At 39.5% G+C, this 17,390-nt stretch overlaps 2 protein-coding genes across 3 annotated transcripts; one reads left to right on the forward strand and one right to left on the reverse strand.

The window, feature by feature from the left end:
* Positions 1–1,760: 1,760 nt before the first annotated feature.
* LOC135623002 (brassinosteroid-related acyltransferase 1-like) lies at positions 1,761–6,785 on the forward strand. 2 transcript variants are annotated; one of them, XM_065125448.1, is made up of 4 exons: positions 1,765–1,947; positions 2,127–2,436; positions 2,508–2,984; positions 6,202–6,785. In XM_065125448.1, the coding sequence occupies exons 2-4, from the start codon at positions 2,206–2,208 to the stop codon at positions 6,697–6,699; spliced, it is 1,206 nt and encodes a 401-aa protein (XP_064981520.1). In that variant the 5' UTR covers positions 1,765–1,947; positions 2,127–2,205; the 3' UTR covers positions 6,700–6,785. The 2 variants fall into 2 exon arrangements, with proteins under 2 accessions (XP_064981518.1, XP_064981520.1); XM_065125446.1 differs by having other exon boundaries at positions 1,761–2,436.
* A 4,708-nt stretch (positions 6,786–11,493) lies between these two features.
* LOC103997845 (probable CCR4-associated factor 1 homolog 7) lies at positions 11,494–12,663 on the reverse strand. Its single transcript, XM_009419172.3, has one exon. It carries the CDS (start codon positions 12,364–12,366, stop codon positions 11,539–11,541), a length of 828 nt encoding a protein of 275 aa, XP_009417447.1. The 5' UTR covers positions 12,367–12,663; the 3' UTR covers positions 11,494–11,538.
* Positions 12,664–17,390: the final 4,727 nt, after the last annotated feature.

The following is a 17,390-nucleotide window of genomic DNA, read 5'->3' on the forward strand; positions in this document are numbered from 1 at the left end:
AATGAGGCAGAGAGGATCCAAGTAGCTTTACTGCCATTCAAAATGGAGACAACACTCATCATTCCTCTCGACACTTTGCTCAGGACTTCCATGAACAAAGCAGCACCAAGGAACCAGTTGTCCTCCCACCTGGTTGGCTGTCGACTCTTATCCCCCCACCAAGACACGGCCCTCTGAAACCACCATGGGAACTCATCCTGAGTTGGAAGCTTGAGGATCCAGTGTGTTCCTGCAAAGAGTACCTGTGTGAAATCATGGAGATAAACTACAGCATATTAGTCAAGTGTAAACATGCAGCTCTACATTTTGGCTGCTAACATACTAATATGACTATCTCACTCCAATTATGACATGAACTCTTATCTTGATTTGATTTAGTTATAAATTTGATTTAATATTTTAACAAATTGAAAAATCTCTTGTACACATCAAGAAATCATAAAAGAGTGACAATATACCTCTATCTGACATGTTTGCTGAGCTCCCCTTGTTGAAGAGAATGTAGAACATCCCCTGGGAGTGCAAACACTTTCTGACTCTGCTTGTCGTCTTTCTTGCAACCAAGTAGCGAAGCATCATTTCTAAGGTGGATTGTGTGCCTCAGCAAGATCCCATATGCCATGCAAAGCATGTACAGTGCTCACCGTAGCTTTGATCTCAAGCATGTACGTCTTCAGAACGAAAGAGTTTGGCTTTGCGTTGTCCTGCGAAAAGCTTAGTTTGTCCAGAGGGTTATCTAGATATTCCAATATCTAATTTAGATTGTCGTATGACGGATCGTAGATTTGCCGACAGCTCGTGCGCGCACCGGGAAGACAATTCCAACGAGTGTATGTGCCATGAACATGGATCGATCGTATCCATACATGAGATATCATTCATGACAGCGGCAATTATTATTAGAAGATTGAGCGGCTGTAGACGACGACACGACGGCACTCGGCTCATGCAAAAGCGACTACTCCACGTGCATGCATGACATACGTAGTGCTGTACATCCCTATCGGAAGGGGATGCCTTCGCCCGCAGCAGCTGCCATGGGAGGCACGCCCGAAAGAAGACCCCATAGTTTATCTCAAAGGGAGGAGGGGAAAGGTTGAGGCTTGGGAGAGTGCAGTAGAGAGGGGCCATGATGTTAGGAAAGAGGGGTACAGGAGGACATTGCCCGGCTTCAGCTGCACGCATGCCCAGCCACAAACCAACACCCCTCCTCCTCCTCCCTCCTTTTCCAATGCCATCCCAACCCTCTTTCACAGCTACTCTCTCTCTCTCTCTCTGTCTCTCTGTGTGTCTCCTGTTGAAGGAGCTGGTGCACAGTTGGGTCCGTCCACACTGTCTAGAGTCCCAGAAATCGAGTAGGCTGTTGTGGAAGACCTAATTCTTATGCTCTGCGCATTGTCTTCAAGAGAACAAAAGTGTGCACCCTTTCCTCTTTTCTCTCCTCCTTTCAAATTAATCTGAGGTCGGGACGGTGGAAGAGATAGTAAAGTATTGCGAGTAGAGAGGACAGAAGTCAGTGGCCCTGACTCGGGCATCTCTTTCTACACTCATTTCCTTATTGTTCGAGCTGTACGACACGAGGAGGATAAGAACAGCACACGTTAATGGAAGGAAGGGTTTCGGATCATGGCTCTCTGCATGCATGCCGTAGCATGAACTCACCATTGGTTGCACTGTAGTTAAACAATCAGATTAGGGTTAGTGCATCTGCTTTTGGCACTCCCACTTACAGTAGGTAGACAAAGGAGACTAGCAGAAGCTTGCAGCCGACTCGTTCCATGACCCTACACGAGAAGTATTGGATGCATCACAAAGTCGTTGGTGCGAAAGGAACAAGACGATAGCATTCTTTTAGAGTAGCCTTCGGATGGCCATTTAGCTCAGCTGTTCTCTAACAAGCATCCCGTTTCTCCTCCTCTTCCTCCTCCCTGCTCTTTTCAGCCGAAGGTAGGGTGCATTTGAGCCATGGCAGCCAACAGAGTGGATTACCATGAGGTTTTCACCACCAAGACCATAACAGTCTGTCCACGAGCTCGCCCTCCTCATGCTCATGAGGCCAAAGTCATCCATCTCTCAAATCTGGACAGAAAGTGTCCCGCCCTAATGTACTTGGTGTTCTTTTACAGATCAACTCCACCCCTTCATGGCCGGCAGCTTTCATCTGCTTCTCTTTTCTCCTCCTTAAAAAGGGGACTGGAGGAGGCCATGTCCGATTGGTACCCAGCTGCAGGCCGGCTGTGCCTCGCCCCACCACCACCCACCGGGAAGATCAACCTGGCTTGCACCAATTCCGGTGCACTTCTGGTCGAGGCAGCCACCCGAGCTACGATTTCAGATCTCGGAGACCTAGCTCAGCACAATGACTTCTACGAACGCCTGGTCTGCAAGCCTCCCTCCGGGGCCTGCTTCGCCGACACGCCGCTTGTCGTCGGTCAGGTGAGTTCAGAACCATGCAGCTCACGACACTATGCCATGATAACATCCTATTCCTTCTTCCCTTCATGAAGGTGACCAAGTTTGCGTGTGGAGGCTACTCGATTGGGGTGGGCACAAACCACGCGCTCTTTGATGGGGCGGCAAACTACAGTTTCTTGAGTGCATGGGCTTCCAAGACGGTGGGGAGGGCAGCTGAAGGACAGGTGGAGCTCGTCGAGCCGGTCCATGAGAGAGGAAGGCTCTTGGTCTGCCATGGCCAGAGCCAGGTGAGCTTATCGAAGGCTGCCGATCGAGAAGGCGAGATGGGAGGGTTCATGGCTCTCGATCATCTGCATCAGCTGATCAAACAGGCAGTGTCTGCGAACTGCATCGTTCCCGGTGGGCAGCTGAAGCTCTCGGAGATGGACAGCACAGGGCACGAGCACTTGGTGCTGAGAACGTTCTCTGTGAGTGCTTCCATGGTGAGCAGGCTTAAGAGCAAAGCTGCAAGCGGCTCCGCTGGCATTTCCTGCTCTTCCTTCGAGGTGGTGGCTGCTCATCTATGGAAGGTAATGGAAATTGATATTAACCTCTCTCTCTCTCTCTCTCTCTCTCTCTCTCTGAGACATCAAATTCATCAGGAAACATATATATATATATCCATGCTAATATTACAATAAAAGAATGAAAATTACAAGATAAAATAGAAACATTGTTCACATAGAACTTATGATCTATATGGATACATGCAAGATTGTTCATATTGTTATGAACTAAGCCAAGAATACAAACAGTTGGTGCTCAAAGACATGCTTGTTCTTATTGTTATGAAATTGAGTTAGCCAAAGATGATGCCTCATGTAAACTTAGGTTGCTTATCTTCTGATTACACAACATAGATATCACATACAAAAGTAAGCTAGCAATCAAATCATGAACTCGAGCAATATAACAAATCAGAGAGCGAGAAGATTATATCCACTTCTTGACATTGATGGATGTGTGTTCATATATAGATTTATTCACCTAAATCATTTACATAATAAATATTCACCTAAATCAAATCCTTTCTTTTTTCCATCAAAGAATGTGGTCTTATGAAAGTTGACTTTGTTGATGTCCTTTTAGTAAAATGAAAGGTGATCATTGGACTTATATACAAGAAAAAGAAATCCTAAAATTTTAATTTGGTGATTTCTAAATTATAATTCATGTGGCCTCTCTGATATGAAGGGAAGCATAATGGATGTTAAGTAGGATATTGGAATATAAATTTGTATCTATTTTTCATCAATGGGAATGTTGTTTTTTTTACTATGAACAAAATTAAGTTGACACATAAAACTTATATGTACAGTAATTATACATTCAAGCTGAGCTCAGTGCATGTTTACATGTGAATCTAATACGAACTGTTTTTATAACAATAGAATAATTATGAGGCTATCCTAATTTTTCGATAACACTTAGAACATGAGAATTTCTAAAAATGTGAAAAGAAGGAAAGAATTAGAAAAAGGAAAATTTCTATAAGGCCTTGATAATTCATAAGGAATATACTAAGCACATAATCCTATATATAAAGACCAGTTACTAGGATTCTATAACATAAAGAATAATTTAGTATTTTAGCAAATCTTTCTTTGTAAGCAATCATCTATGATCTTGTATTCTGAATCCTCATAAACTTCCTTATAGAGCTTCCTAATTTCTCATACAGTTTGCAATCCTAAGCTTCCCATGTCTATACTTTTGATTGAACTACTAAGATGAACATGCTCTCTTCTTTTAGTTAAGTTGCTTCTTGTGTGGTCTTATATTCTTGTTCTCTGTGAGTGTTATTAGATACTGTTAGGTGTTAACACAACATATGAAGAATACAACAAACAATTTTGATTTCTTTTCACATATATCAATCACTTCATCTACACATAAAGAGCAAGACAAAGTGTCTCTTAATCTTCTTTGATCAGATTCCACATTGATAAAGAAAAATCATGCCAGTTTTACCTAAGGCTGATTTTGGGTTGAATCATGTGTTTGCTTGTTTGCATGCATGCATACATTAACATATCTACATACATATATATATGTACATGTTGTGTCATCTAAATTTGGTTAATAATCACTCTAAAATTGTGGTAGAAAACATTTTGGAAGCTCAAAGGATCATTTAAATGTAAAGATTTGGTTTTTCATCAAGCGTTTATTGTTCGACATCAATCATTTGTTCCTGTCAAGTTGCATGGATTTTCTGTGTGCCATGAAATTGCTACTTTAGCAATCTTAGAAATCCAGCTAATAGAAGTCTTTTGATCACTGTGTTACATTTGTTTAGGTAGTCAAATTATCTTTTGAGATTCCTTTTAACTTTTGATTGAAAAGAATATATCACAAACAGGTCAAGGAAAATGGGTTGTTTCTCATGGTTAAGAATATCAATGACCAATGAGGAGCCAATAAAGGATAATATACTCTACAATAATGATATATGTAAAAGAAAAAAGTTTGACTTGCAACTATGATAAAGGTTTGTGATCAAGGTTAGTTCTAAGAGTAGAATTATTGATCTACTAATGATGTGATGGTAGATCAGAATTTATGATGGCAAGGATTGTGACATTTCATAGGGAAAAAAAAGTTGAATGATAATTTTATCAAAATAATGTAAAATTATTAAGAAAGATTGATCCAAATCAGTACCATCACCTGTCTATTATGATTAGATATCTACCAGTAGTTAGCACTCACCAATTTCTACAATTTGTGAGTATTACCACTAAGAATTAGGAGAAAAAACCTCAGATAAATAATATACTGTATACATTACTAGGTTAGAAGTACCTAATTCACCATGAAATTTGTGTTGAGTATGTGATGCTCAGTCTTTTCATTCATGGCTAGATTTAAGTATAACTAAATTCATCAAAAGAGAAGAGATCTTATAACTACAGAAAGATCTTGTTCCTAGAGAACTAGGTCATTGTAAATTGCATTTGCCTGTTACAAGATGATATTGGTGTTTTCATGACACACCTAGTTCAGTTTCATTTTGTGAAGAGACTTGAGGAAAATGTGGCCAGTACAATGGTCAACTAATATACACAAAGGAAAAATTATTACCTAATAGTGGATAGGTAAATTTGACATGGAAATCATAAGGTCAGATGGTCTTGAACCTGTGGGTTTTCTAGATAGTTGGGCTTGTTTGAGATTTAAGTGCACATAAATGAAGAGTATTTTTTGAGTCTGAAGCTGTTGATAAATCTTCATCAGTGGTTTATCAAAGAAAGCAGATTAATCTATTGAGAAAAAGAAGCAGAGTTCCTGAATGATGAAAGCAACACTGAACACTGGCCATATCTTAGCTAGCTTGTGTGGTACAATCTGTGTTTTTGGTAGCACAGACAGTAACATAATAGAGGATACATAAGAAAATGATGGGAAGAATTCTACTAGAAAAGATCAAAGTAATTTATGAACACAGGAAAGTCACAACTTAATTCTCAGCTGAGTGCAAGCTTTGTTTGCTTGTTACATAATATGGTGTACAGGAGAATGATGAGAATAACTGTACAGGAAAAAGATCAGGTGATGAATGAACACAAAGGAAATCGCAGCTTGATTCTCAGCTGACTTCAATCTTTGTTTGCTTGTTACATAATTGGCACATTATGGAAGATGATGAAAAGAACTCTACTGGAAGGGATCAGGTGATGAATGAACACAAGGAAATCACAGCTTAATTCTCAGCTGCATTCAATCTTTGTTTGCTTGCCACTGCAGGTGAGGACTAAAGCCTTCAACATAGCGAAACACAGAATGGTGTGTCTCCAATTTGCAGTAGACGCGAGGGCTCGGATGCATCCGCCACTGCCGAAAGGCTTCACAGGCAATGCCTATGTCCTCTCCTCCGTTGCATGCACCAGTGCTGAGCTTGAGGAGGCTAGCCTGGCTGCTGTGGTCGGAAAGATCAAGGTGGCAAAGCAGGCAGTGACTGACAGCTACGTGATGAAGTATCTGGCGGCCCTCAATGCCGCCCCCCAAGTGGCTCTCCCCCCACTGCCGGAGCTGACGATGGTGTCGGACTGGACAAAGACCCCGTACCACAGCATCGATTTCGGGATTGGGAAAGCAGTCTTTGTGACTCCCTTGGCCACTCCATTTCCTCAGGTTGCGTACTTCATGCAGAGCCCGAGTGAAGCGGGAAGGGTGGACGTGAGGATTGGGTTGCCTCACATGCATCTGCAGGCTTTCACCCGCTACTTCCTGTCTGCAATGTAATGACTAATAAGCTGGTCATCAGACATGCGATTGATGTATGTTGAATAAGTACCTAACGCTGGCAACAAGCAGATCTTTCTACTTCAGGCTGGTCATACATATCTTCTTCAAGATTTGACTGTGTTTCTTTCGATGGTCATGTTTGGATTTCCTGGAAAAAAGAAGGGAAGAGGTCATCATAAACTGAACATATAATTAAACACATTTCTATAATTCATTGGCTTACTGCTGTCAATACCACGAAAAAGAGGGTTAAAACTTGGAAGAACAAATCCATATCGCCACCATTTCTAATGGCCCCTTTTTCACAGTGGTGAATCATAGAATTAAGAGCTATATTACATGAGGAAAAGATAAGTAACAGAAAGTGAAGTTGGATTTCATAATCGTTAGATCTATCAGCAGTTATGACATACAATCTCCAGTGAACCAACTCTGTGCAACAAGAAACCATTGTGCAGGAACAAAGGAGGCAGATGGAAAGAGTCAAATATAAATGCATGCCTTAAACCAAGAAGTCCAAATCAACCTGGGTTTTCCTGTGTACATGATGCCTTCATCATGACAAAAGGAATCAGCACAGCCTGCTTGCTCATGTAGACATCCTTCTTCTTCTCGTGATGAAATCCAAGCATATATAAGATCTGCCGTGATCATGAGATCAATAAATGAGTTGACGTGAAAGATGGCACGTAAACTGTAAAGGTTAACTAAACTTCATGATTCCAGTTGATTCCTCCTCATCAAATGTCACCAATGCATCCTTCTTCTTCCTCTCATGATGAAATCCAAGCATATATAAGATCTGCTGTGATCATGAGATCAATAAATGAGTTGACGTGAAAGATGGCATGTAAACCGTAAAGGTTAACTAAGCTTCATGATTCCAGTTGATTCCTCCTCATCAAATGTCACCAATGCATCAATTGCACTGGTTTTTATAAAGGAATGGAAGCTATGCATAAGACAGTGCAAAATTTATGATATACAGTTACAGAAAATGGACACATTTATACAAATACACGGAGAGAAAGCAGGGCTTATCTCAAACAGCAGTTGGTCAATGATACTGGAATTTGTTAAGTAAATACAGAATAATGACCACTTATCAACTATTTTATGGCACTATACAAATATTACCCCAGGCCAGGGAAAAATAATCAAATTTAAACATCTTTAACATAGCTGGTCTTATCATGATTTGCAACATACAGCTGAAAATATTAACTGTTCTGGCCAACATGACTTATGAGTTTGTGTCATCTATTGAGTATGTATCATCGAACAAAATTTATTCACTATATAACGGGGAAAGAAACTTTATTTGTATTTTGTAAAATTACATTTGGATCTTTTTAAAAAAACTTCCAAATCATGATTGCTTTAAGTGTTACATGCAAAAGTAAAGGACTCCCACCTGCCTACAATGGATAATACACTAAACTGTTTATCAAGAATGCTATCGTGAGATAGAAGATTATTCCACCGACAGCTACGCTCTTGACTGCCACTCCATGTGTATGCTGCGGTCACCTGGAGTTCTGGAAAATTAATCTTATGATCTACAAATATCCTAAAGACAGAATGTGCCATGAAACATATGCCTTTAAGGTAATGTTTTACTCATGGCATATTCCTGAGTTACTAAATTGCAGCAATCAGGAAAAGGTCAGTGAAATACCAATTCATTGCATATGGATTAGGTGGTGAAACTAGTCATGAGTTTGTTGCTCCAAGGAGTACTCTCTCCACTCCCATATCATCAACTACCTAGATGATGTTTTTCGTTTTTACTTCTACATGATTCTGAACTGACCTCTTTTCCTTGAACTAGAAAAATTATGTAAAACAGAAGTTGAATGTAATATAATAATATATAATACTCGAGATCATTTTACTCTTTCTGATCAGATATATAGACTGCTTAAAAACTAGTCACAGATGAAACCACACCGAAATCGTGGGACAACTGAAAAAAAACTACATATCATGTACCTTAATTGAGTTCCAAAGCAATCTTGGGGTAGATTGAAGCAGAAACAAGATATATTATAAAAAAACAAATTTACTTTTATCGTAATATACTTTATATGAGATCTCATTAGAAAGTGGAAGACAGCAACCCAATATAAAAATGAAAACAGCAAACAACAACAACAAGACTGTAAGTCCCAACATAAAAATGAAAACAGAACAAACAAAAAAGACAATGACAAAACATAACGTTCCAGTTACCTAATTTCCTCTGCAAACGATGCAAAATGCTACTTCCATTTTTGTTAAGTTGCTGTTCATAAAAGAGGTCCTTGTAATATTAAGCCAAATCAACTGTAAGAACACTATTACCATCCATCTCATCCTGCAAAGAGCTACCTTCACACAGATGCAAATCAAGAAGCTAGAGTATAATCTAGCAATAAATGTGTGAATGATGATACCTGTATCTATATTCCATCTTGCCTAATGGCAATGTTCATGCCATTGTTCTGCACTTTTAACAATAATTTGTATGCTATTTAAGAATATTAACAAAGACATGTTGTAAAAAGAAAAGGATGCAGAACTTCTACTCCACAAATCTTGTTGAACATGAAGTGTACCCTCAGAGTGTTTCATTTTTCTGGCATATATAAGGCACCAATACAAGAACATAGGTACTAGCACTATTTTTCCTTACTGCCAACCCTTGATTGTACAATACTAGTCATTACATCAGATGTAAAACTAAGCAGTTACAGAGATACAATATGGCCTCTACCATTACAATCCAAGTAAAATGAAAGCCCAATAGCAAGTGAACAAAAAAATCTGTAACAACATAGAGAAAAGAATATATATATGATGAACACAGTGACACACTCCAAATCACTTAAACTCCAATTAAAAGATCAGAATTGCTGACACATATCCAAATATTCATATCTATGCAAATTTGACTGCCTTCTAGCATCCCATTTGTGACAAAAAGCCCCGTCACTCCAATGCCAACTTACAATCAACTTGAAACTTTTCAATCCTGACGTAATCGGAAGTATATTTAGGCCAACCAACCCATTGATCAGGTTGGGAGGGACAAGGTTGGGCCTGACCAAAGTCGCAACCCTGTTTTCCATTGAGGTGGTAATACAAACATACAAGTAAAACTGCATGCTCACTTGGCATGTTATCCAACAAAAAACATTCTGGAGAAGATAACCAAATGAATTCATCAAACATCAAACTGTCAATAGGAGACCTCCATCTCCATACAGGGGTCAAGAAGACACGTACCAATCTAGTCAATCTGGGCTAGCGAGCTCCAAAATCTTCTAGACAAGGTCATGCACCCTCTTCAGTTTCTTACACCTTTGTTAACACCAGGTTCTTAAAAGCTTCATCAGTTGCCTTGTTTCTTGCAGAATCTTACTTATCCAGCACCTAAGACAAAACATAAAATTACCAATGGCTAGAGGTCTAACATATGACAACACAATGAATGAGCCACATTTGAATACAAGGTTTGGGGAGGGTCACTATATACAACAGAGGCAATTTCATGACTCGCAAACACTGATCATCCAGGTCAAGAATGAGCAACCTTATGTGACACCACTACGCCCTAAAAAATGGCTTAATGTTCAAAACAGCCAATCAATTGAACATGAAAATACTTATTCAAAACTGAAACCCAATAAACCCAACCAAAAACAATTAAACATTTCTAGTCATAAAAGTGTGCATAGTACAAAACGTACAGTATTTGACATGGAACCTCTATTTTGCAACTCCAACATGATATAGAAAATTTGCAGCTATTCACTGATGACAATAGGAATGGGATCTTAATTAGGGAACGATGCTAAATTTAAATGGCAGAAATGAGAATGTTTAGAATACCTGATCAGTGCTTAGTAACAAACAGATGCATTTTAAAAAGAGGTGAGAATGTCATGGAACCTAAAGGCTAATGGACACATAGAAAGGTAGACCTTAATGGTTGCTTCAATCACCTCCTACTACCAAGGAGAAACCTCCATATTACTAATAGGGAAAGGATCTGAAACTAAGGGAGAATTATCACATATAATAATATCAGTTATCCTTTTCGCAACACAAAAAGAGGAGGCACAAGGCATCGCAACCTAGCTATATGACTTGATAGACCTAGAACAATGTGACTGAAAATGCTTAAACCAAAATTAGCAGCAGCTTCATCTACCCGTATAATTTTCTTTTCAACAGATAAAGCTAGATTAGATATCTAACCATATAATTCAACTTAACAGATTCTCCTATCGCATTTGATGCGGACTAAACTTGAGAGTCAACTATTACTCTAGATTTTACCCATGAAAAAGTCAGATATAATAAGGGCTTGCCATCAAAAATTAAAAAAAAAATATAAGTCCAATGCAAAGATCTAAACTCAAAAGAAACAACAATAGTTTATCTCAAAACTCTATATTACACTAATTGAATATGCAAATTAAACATACCTTGAGACAGCTCGAGCCTCCAAGGAAGATAAACACCAAAGAAAAGATTTGTCTTGCATATCAGCTGAAGAGGACTATACACCATGTCAAAGGAAGGCTATCCACGAGCACCTTTAGGCAATCCAATTGCAGCAGTTCAAGCTATTCAAATTTGCACTTAACCAAACACAAGAAAAAGCATTGGCAGAAAATGCATTCTTATAGAAACCAAGAACCTACATGGAAAAACAAACTACAAGAATTGGTAGCCGAGATCAAACATATACAGGAACAAGAGAATATCAAAAGCATCAGATGCAAGGACACCACACAAGGTAACTTCTATAATAATTCACTTTTTATTTTTATTTTTTTATTTTTTGGCTCAATGAGCAGTCTGCCCATTCTCAACACCCAACCCGTACAACACGCCTGCATATTTCTCAGTAGAACCATTGAAGAAAGACTCCTTCAACTTCCTGAAAGCACACGAGGTGAGCAAGCTGTCTGAACCGGCCTGGTGGCAGATCCCAACCCTCTCGACATCGAGCAGCTCGGCGAGCTTGTTGAGCCCCCCATGGAGGCTGTTGCAGAATTTCATGAGGTGCTTGATGTCGTACACGGTCGGAAAGTAGATCTTGATGAGATTGAAGAAGCCGGCCTGGGTCTCCGGGAGGTTCTGACAAGTGAGCAGCTTGAGAAGATACCCGAAATCGTAGCCGCTGTGGAAGGTAACCCAGTGGACGGAGTCATTAAGCACGATGCCCGACGACATGAGGAGTTCGCCAAAGCGTTGGGCGTCGATCCCTTTCTCGTTGTTCTTCTTGAAATCAATGCCGCTCTGACGGAGGAGCTCGATGGAGTCGGAGGCGAACACGTCCCGCTGGATGTCAAACTCGCGGAAATTGAACTGCCAGACGCAGCCGCGGTCGGTGCCGCAGGTGGGGAGGCTGCCGTGCTCGTCGGAGAGGGTAAGTCCCAGTTGGATGAGCTTCAGCATGTCGACGTTGGCCTTGAGGGTGGCATAGTTGAAGTCGGAGCTGGTCCGGAAGTTGCCCAGAGGGCGGCACACGATGCCGGGGAACTCCGTGTCCATGGCGACAAAGGGGAAGTCGTCCACGATCTCGCGAATCAGGGCGAACTCTTGCTCGAGGTTGTTGCTCCACACCTCGCGGATCTGGACCGTCTCGTTCTTGGGCAGGATCGACGACATCGCACCAACATCAATCGAAACCAGGAACCTGAAAGATGATCGATATAGGACCGGGGAGGAAAAAGGACGTATCTTTGGCGAGCGGAGTGGCGGGGATTTCAGGTTTTCAGGGATCACACTAAAAGGGGGGAGAAGGGATCGGGGAGATTCTTTTTTTGTTATTGAGATCGGAGGAGGAAAGAGCAGAGGAGGTGGTGGCGTTCAAGGACGCGGCATGAGCCGCTCCGCGAGGGCTTCGACCATGGAAGAGGATGCGGGGGAGTAGATTGGGAGATGGGCGATGGGGAAGAAGAGGATTGAGGGCGAAATAATGCAGCGCCACTCGTTGCCGGTGCACTGCTGGCACCGGTTAGGCCTAAGGAACGGACGCGGCGTGGCGAACTCTGGTTGGTTATCGAAGGGAATATATTTTGTGCTCGTGGACTTCTTCCACTGAACGTTCGACACGTTGTCCGAGTCGGGTCCACATTTTGGGCAACGACGGGATCCCTGGGGACGTGGCGGGTCCCAACTTGGGCCCACGAGAAGGCACGCGTTTTTCTCCTTTATTATTATTATTTATCATTATTGTTAGTAAATGTTATTATTATTATTACTGTTGTTGATATTAAAACCTCCAGTTTTGGACTTAATTGCATAGTAACTATTAAAGGGTTTCCTTTTTCTTTTTGCTCCTCATAATTTCGGTATATTTAACATGATATATATTAGATAATAGTTAATATATATCATTTAATTAATTAAAAATATTTTTTTAATTAATACTAAAATAAGTAATAAAATAAAAACGAATTGTTGACGACTTCATACAATATGAAGATAGAGATCGATTATAATATACACAACCACATAGAGAAAGCGAAGCCTTACAATGGCATAAAGAGAGGAGAGTGAGTGGGAGGGAGACGAGACTGGAGTGAAGCAGTAGGCTCGGAATCGGGAGTCTACGTCCTCTCCATGCTCTCCACCATTCCTTATTCTACCTGCCTCTTCCTCTAAGCCTTCTCCCTACATGTGACGTCGTTGTCGCCTTACCACAATGGCCAAATGCATGTGACCCGATGTCTTCTTCTCCATCGCCCTCCACCCTTCGTCGCAGACTCCGGAGGCTGTGGCCTGTGGCCATAAGAGGTCCTATGGCGTAGGCGACACGACTGAGCCGTGCCCCCGCCTCCCGAGGCCGTGCGAGTCGGAGCGACTCGTGGAGCTGCTGCAAGCGGAGCCCTCCGACTCCGGCTCTAATGAGATGATGGAGGCGGAGACACGACGGAAGAGTGAGGCTTTCAAAGAGCTCCAACGATTGGTGGGCAGGCTGCAGCTAAGCGACCACAACACTGACGGGGATCGAGTGGAGGTGGCAATAGCGACAACGATGGAGGCGTGGATGCCCGCGAAGGATGACTCTGAGGCGAGGGAGACTCTCATGATGCTCGAGGCAATAGCATAAGAATCGCTTCAACGCTAGTGACAACAATTAAGGGTTGGAAAAATGTTTTCTTTAAGTCCTGCCTAGTTCATACGATTTATAGATAACTTATTTTTCTTTTTGTTTGTAAATCAAACACCTCAAATGCGAGATAGATATGAACAAAGGCTAATTGATTTATGTGGGTCCTAACCTTTTGGGGTATGATTTGAACATCCTCTCTTCTTATATATTTTTACATTTTGAGAAATTAAGATTTATAATCTCATAACTTTGATTTTTTATAAGTATAAATCTTTGAACTTTGAAAAGAAAGGGTGTTGGTTCCTCTTTAGGTGCAATGGTAGCTTCTTTAACTTCTCCTCTGCCCATTCTTGATCCATCACTCAAGGCATTGGCCTCAACTCGATCTGATTATCCTTCCACCATTGGTTAACTAATGAAGAAAAAAATCGTGAAAAACGTGACTCATTCTCGGTGAGGAATCAAAGGTGGAGTGGATTCTTGAAAAAGAACCGAATGCGATGTCTCATGCTCCTGAGGTGCTAATATTTTTAAAGAGTTCCCAAATCTTAAAGTCCTCGTAAAGAAAAAAAAAACAAAGAGACAAAGGTCAATAATTGACCTATACAATGGCAAGTTTATGCCCTTCGCATAGCTAAAGATATTTGATCTCTCGAATCTAATTTCATACATGTCATTATAGTCAAAATAGAAGGGTATAAAAAAGATAAAAAGTATAGAGCAGTGTCAAAATTGTAAGCAATATTACTGAGGGTCACTATGCAATGGGATAGTAAATGAGATCTACCACTCCCTGGGTTTTGCTCAATGTGGGTTATCATAATGAGATATTAATAAGTTGAGTCATGAGTTATATGTCGACCCTTAAGTATCCTATTATTATAATATAGTTAATTTATTTATCTTTGATTTATAATATCATCATTACATCATAACTCTTCTTGACCATGTGTAGGGCATCAACTCAATTATTAATCAATAGTCTCTTATGATCGATAATCTCTACAAGGAGGTGAAAATATTAAAAAGAAAGAGAGATTTCTAATGCTTATCATCAAAGTAGATGCTCGAGAAGTCGAGCTGGTGAGGTAGCTAGAGGAGGCCAAGCAATGCCTCATAAATCAAACTGAATAGTTGAAAATTATATAAAGCAATAATCACACACATAGAGGATAACCTGTTACAACTTGTACAAGAGTTAGACTTAATGAAGACCTATAACTCTGAGTTTATTGAGCAAATTGTCACAGCCAACGAGTGGATCATGAGTGTGGCTAAACAATTGACCACTTGAATGAGTAAATTCATAATCTGAGCAATGAGATAGAGACTTTAAGGGAGGCGTTGGAGTCTAAGAGAACTATGATACTAAGATATCAAATAGAGATAGGGCTTGAGGAGGTTAGGTGTTGCCTCATATTAGAACAAGTATTATGTCACCTTAGCTCATTTCAAAATGAGCTATCTCAGGGTGGAGATTGATGAAATTCTATCCACCAAGTATCTTTTAGGATCTTAATAGCGCTAAAAAAGGGAGGGGGTTGAATTGGTACTATAGTAAATCTTAACTAACTTTAAAGCTTGATTAAAAGACCCATATCAAATATATAATTAACCAAATATTAAGTACGAGTAAGAGTTACAAGTGAATAATAATAAGTAATCATAAATAAGAATTACAAGTAAGAGAAGGAATGCAAACTAATTTATAGTGGTTTGGTCTGACAAACCTATATCCATTATCGTTTCCTCTTCCCTCGAGGCTATCGGCTTTTACTATCGATCTTTTTTCTAATGGACAAAGATCAACTATCTTTGTTATAACTTTTTTCCTTTTTATAGGCTTACGAGAGAATCTTCACACTCACTTTTATAAGAGATCTCTCACCTCTATAACTTAGTAACACAACTAAACTCAAGAGAGAGGAAGAGACTCAAACAATATTTAAAGAAAAAGATACAATACTTCATAAACTCAAGAATAGATATTCGGTCAACTAAGCCTGAGTAAGATATTTATAAGCCCCTTTAAATTCTCAAAATTTTGAGATATAGCTAGCACTACTATTGGCATTGGACAGTACCACCATCATAATTTTTAATATCATAATTTTGAACTCCGATGGTACTATCATCGTAAAGTTTAAACTCTATATGGTATTACTACTACCCTAGATAGTACTATTATTGTCATAGGTGGAACCACTACTAGGAAGGCTGACAAGCATAAACAGTGCTTATCGGTTTACTCATGCGATATTATCGCTTAGGCCTGATGGTACCACCACCTAGGCCTATTTTAGGCTTCCCGTTTAGCCTCCTAATAGGCTCAATTCAGACCAACTTCAAGCCTAATGACTTTCTTGATAAGTTGACATTGTTTTGACACATTTATGAAGCTTTCAGCATGTTGTGCGCTCTTCCAATATGTCATCTAATCTTCTGACACTTCGTTTGAACCTCTAACACATCACCCTTTCCTTTAGCATATCACCAATTCTACTAGCATGTTAAGTTTCTCATGATATCCATTCTTCCGACATAATATCTAATCCTTCCGACATAATGCTTGAACCTATAGAACAAAGTTTGTTCTGGCACGTTGACCAATCATTCGGCTCGATATCCAATTTTTGATACGATAATTATTCAATGCAATGTCCAACTCTTCCACTTGATAGTTGGCTCTTTGATGGTCCAAATCTATGGTTGAAGTGTTTCTTATGTCACTTATCTTAAAAATATATTAGTCTAATAAACTCATCAATTAATTTTATCATCAAAATTTGAGATTCAATAATATCTAAAAGACCAAAATGTTCTTATAGCTACTTAAGTGTCCGTTAATGATGATAAAATTAATTTTATCATCAAAATTTGATGATAAACTAATAATATCATCAATTAATTTTATCATCAAAATTTGAGATTCAATAGTATCTAAAAGACCAAAATGTTCTTATAGCTACTTAAGTGTCCGTTAATGATGATAAAATTAATTTTATCATCAAAATCTGAGATTCAACCAAAATAAGTCCAATAAACTCACTACATTGCCCTTCTGCTTAGTTTGTTATCTTGTTGTGTTATATTAATTTTTTTTATTATTAAATATATTTATCCGACTTAATTCATATGTCTTTACTTTATTGTATCACCAGGCTTGTCCACTCGATTTATCTTCAATTTTGATAGGTCAATGTCTCAGTTTGGTTGGAAGGGTTTGATTGAGTTGGTGTTGTCTATTTTAGAGTAACGAAGCTTTCTTTCCTCGAGTTACAATAGCTACACCCTGAAAAAATATATAATTTTACTAGTGATGCTAAAGAAACAATAGACTAATGCTTGATGCTTGGAGTACAATCACCCTATCTTGACCCCAAGTGATACCTTAAGAGTATAATTTTTTTAAAATTCGTAATGTATCATGTTTTTGATAGCACTACTCTTTTTGTTGTTTCAAAGTGATAGGTTTCACCTTGGACAACCTCGATGACCCGATAGGGTCATTCCCAATTTGATGCTAGTTTATCCCAAGATTCAATTAGCCAAGTAACTTTAACTTTTCAAAGTA

Source organism: Musa acuminata, chromosome BXJ2-9 (assembly GCF_036884655.1).
Source record: "Musa acuminata AAA Group cultivar baxijiao chromosome BXJ2-9, Cavendish_Baxijiao_AAA, whole genome shotgun sequence".
Lineage (NCBI taxonomy): Eukaryota > Viridiplantae > Streptophyta > Magnoliopsida > Zingiberales > Musaceae > Musa > Musa acuminata.

Coding starts and splice junctions, on each gene's coding strand:
- LOC135623002 (XM_065125446.1), top strand. CDS start 1,966: ATGGCAGCCAACAGAGTGGATTACCATGAGGTTTTCACCACCAAGACC. Junction 2,437..2,507: donor CGCCGCTTGTCGTCGGTCAG/GTGAGTTCAGAA, acceptor CCCTTCATGAAG/GTGACCAAGTTTGCGTGTGG. Junction 2,985..6,201: donor TGGCTGCTCATCTATGGAAG/GTAATGGAAATT, acceptor TTGCCACTGCAG/GTGAGGACTAAAGCCTTCAA.
- LOC103997845 (XM_009419172.3), bottom strand. CDS start 12,366: ATGTCGTCGATCCTGCCCAAGAACGAGACGGTCCAGATCCGCGAGGTG.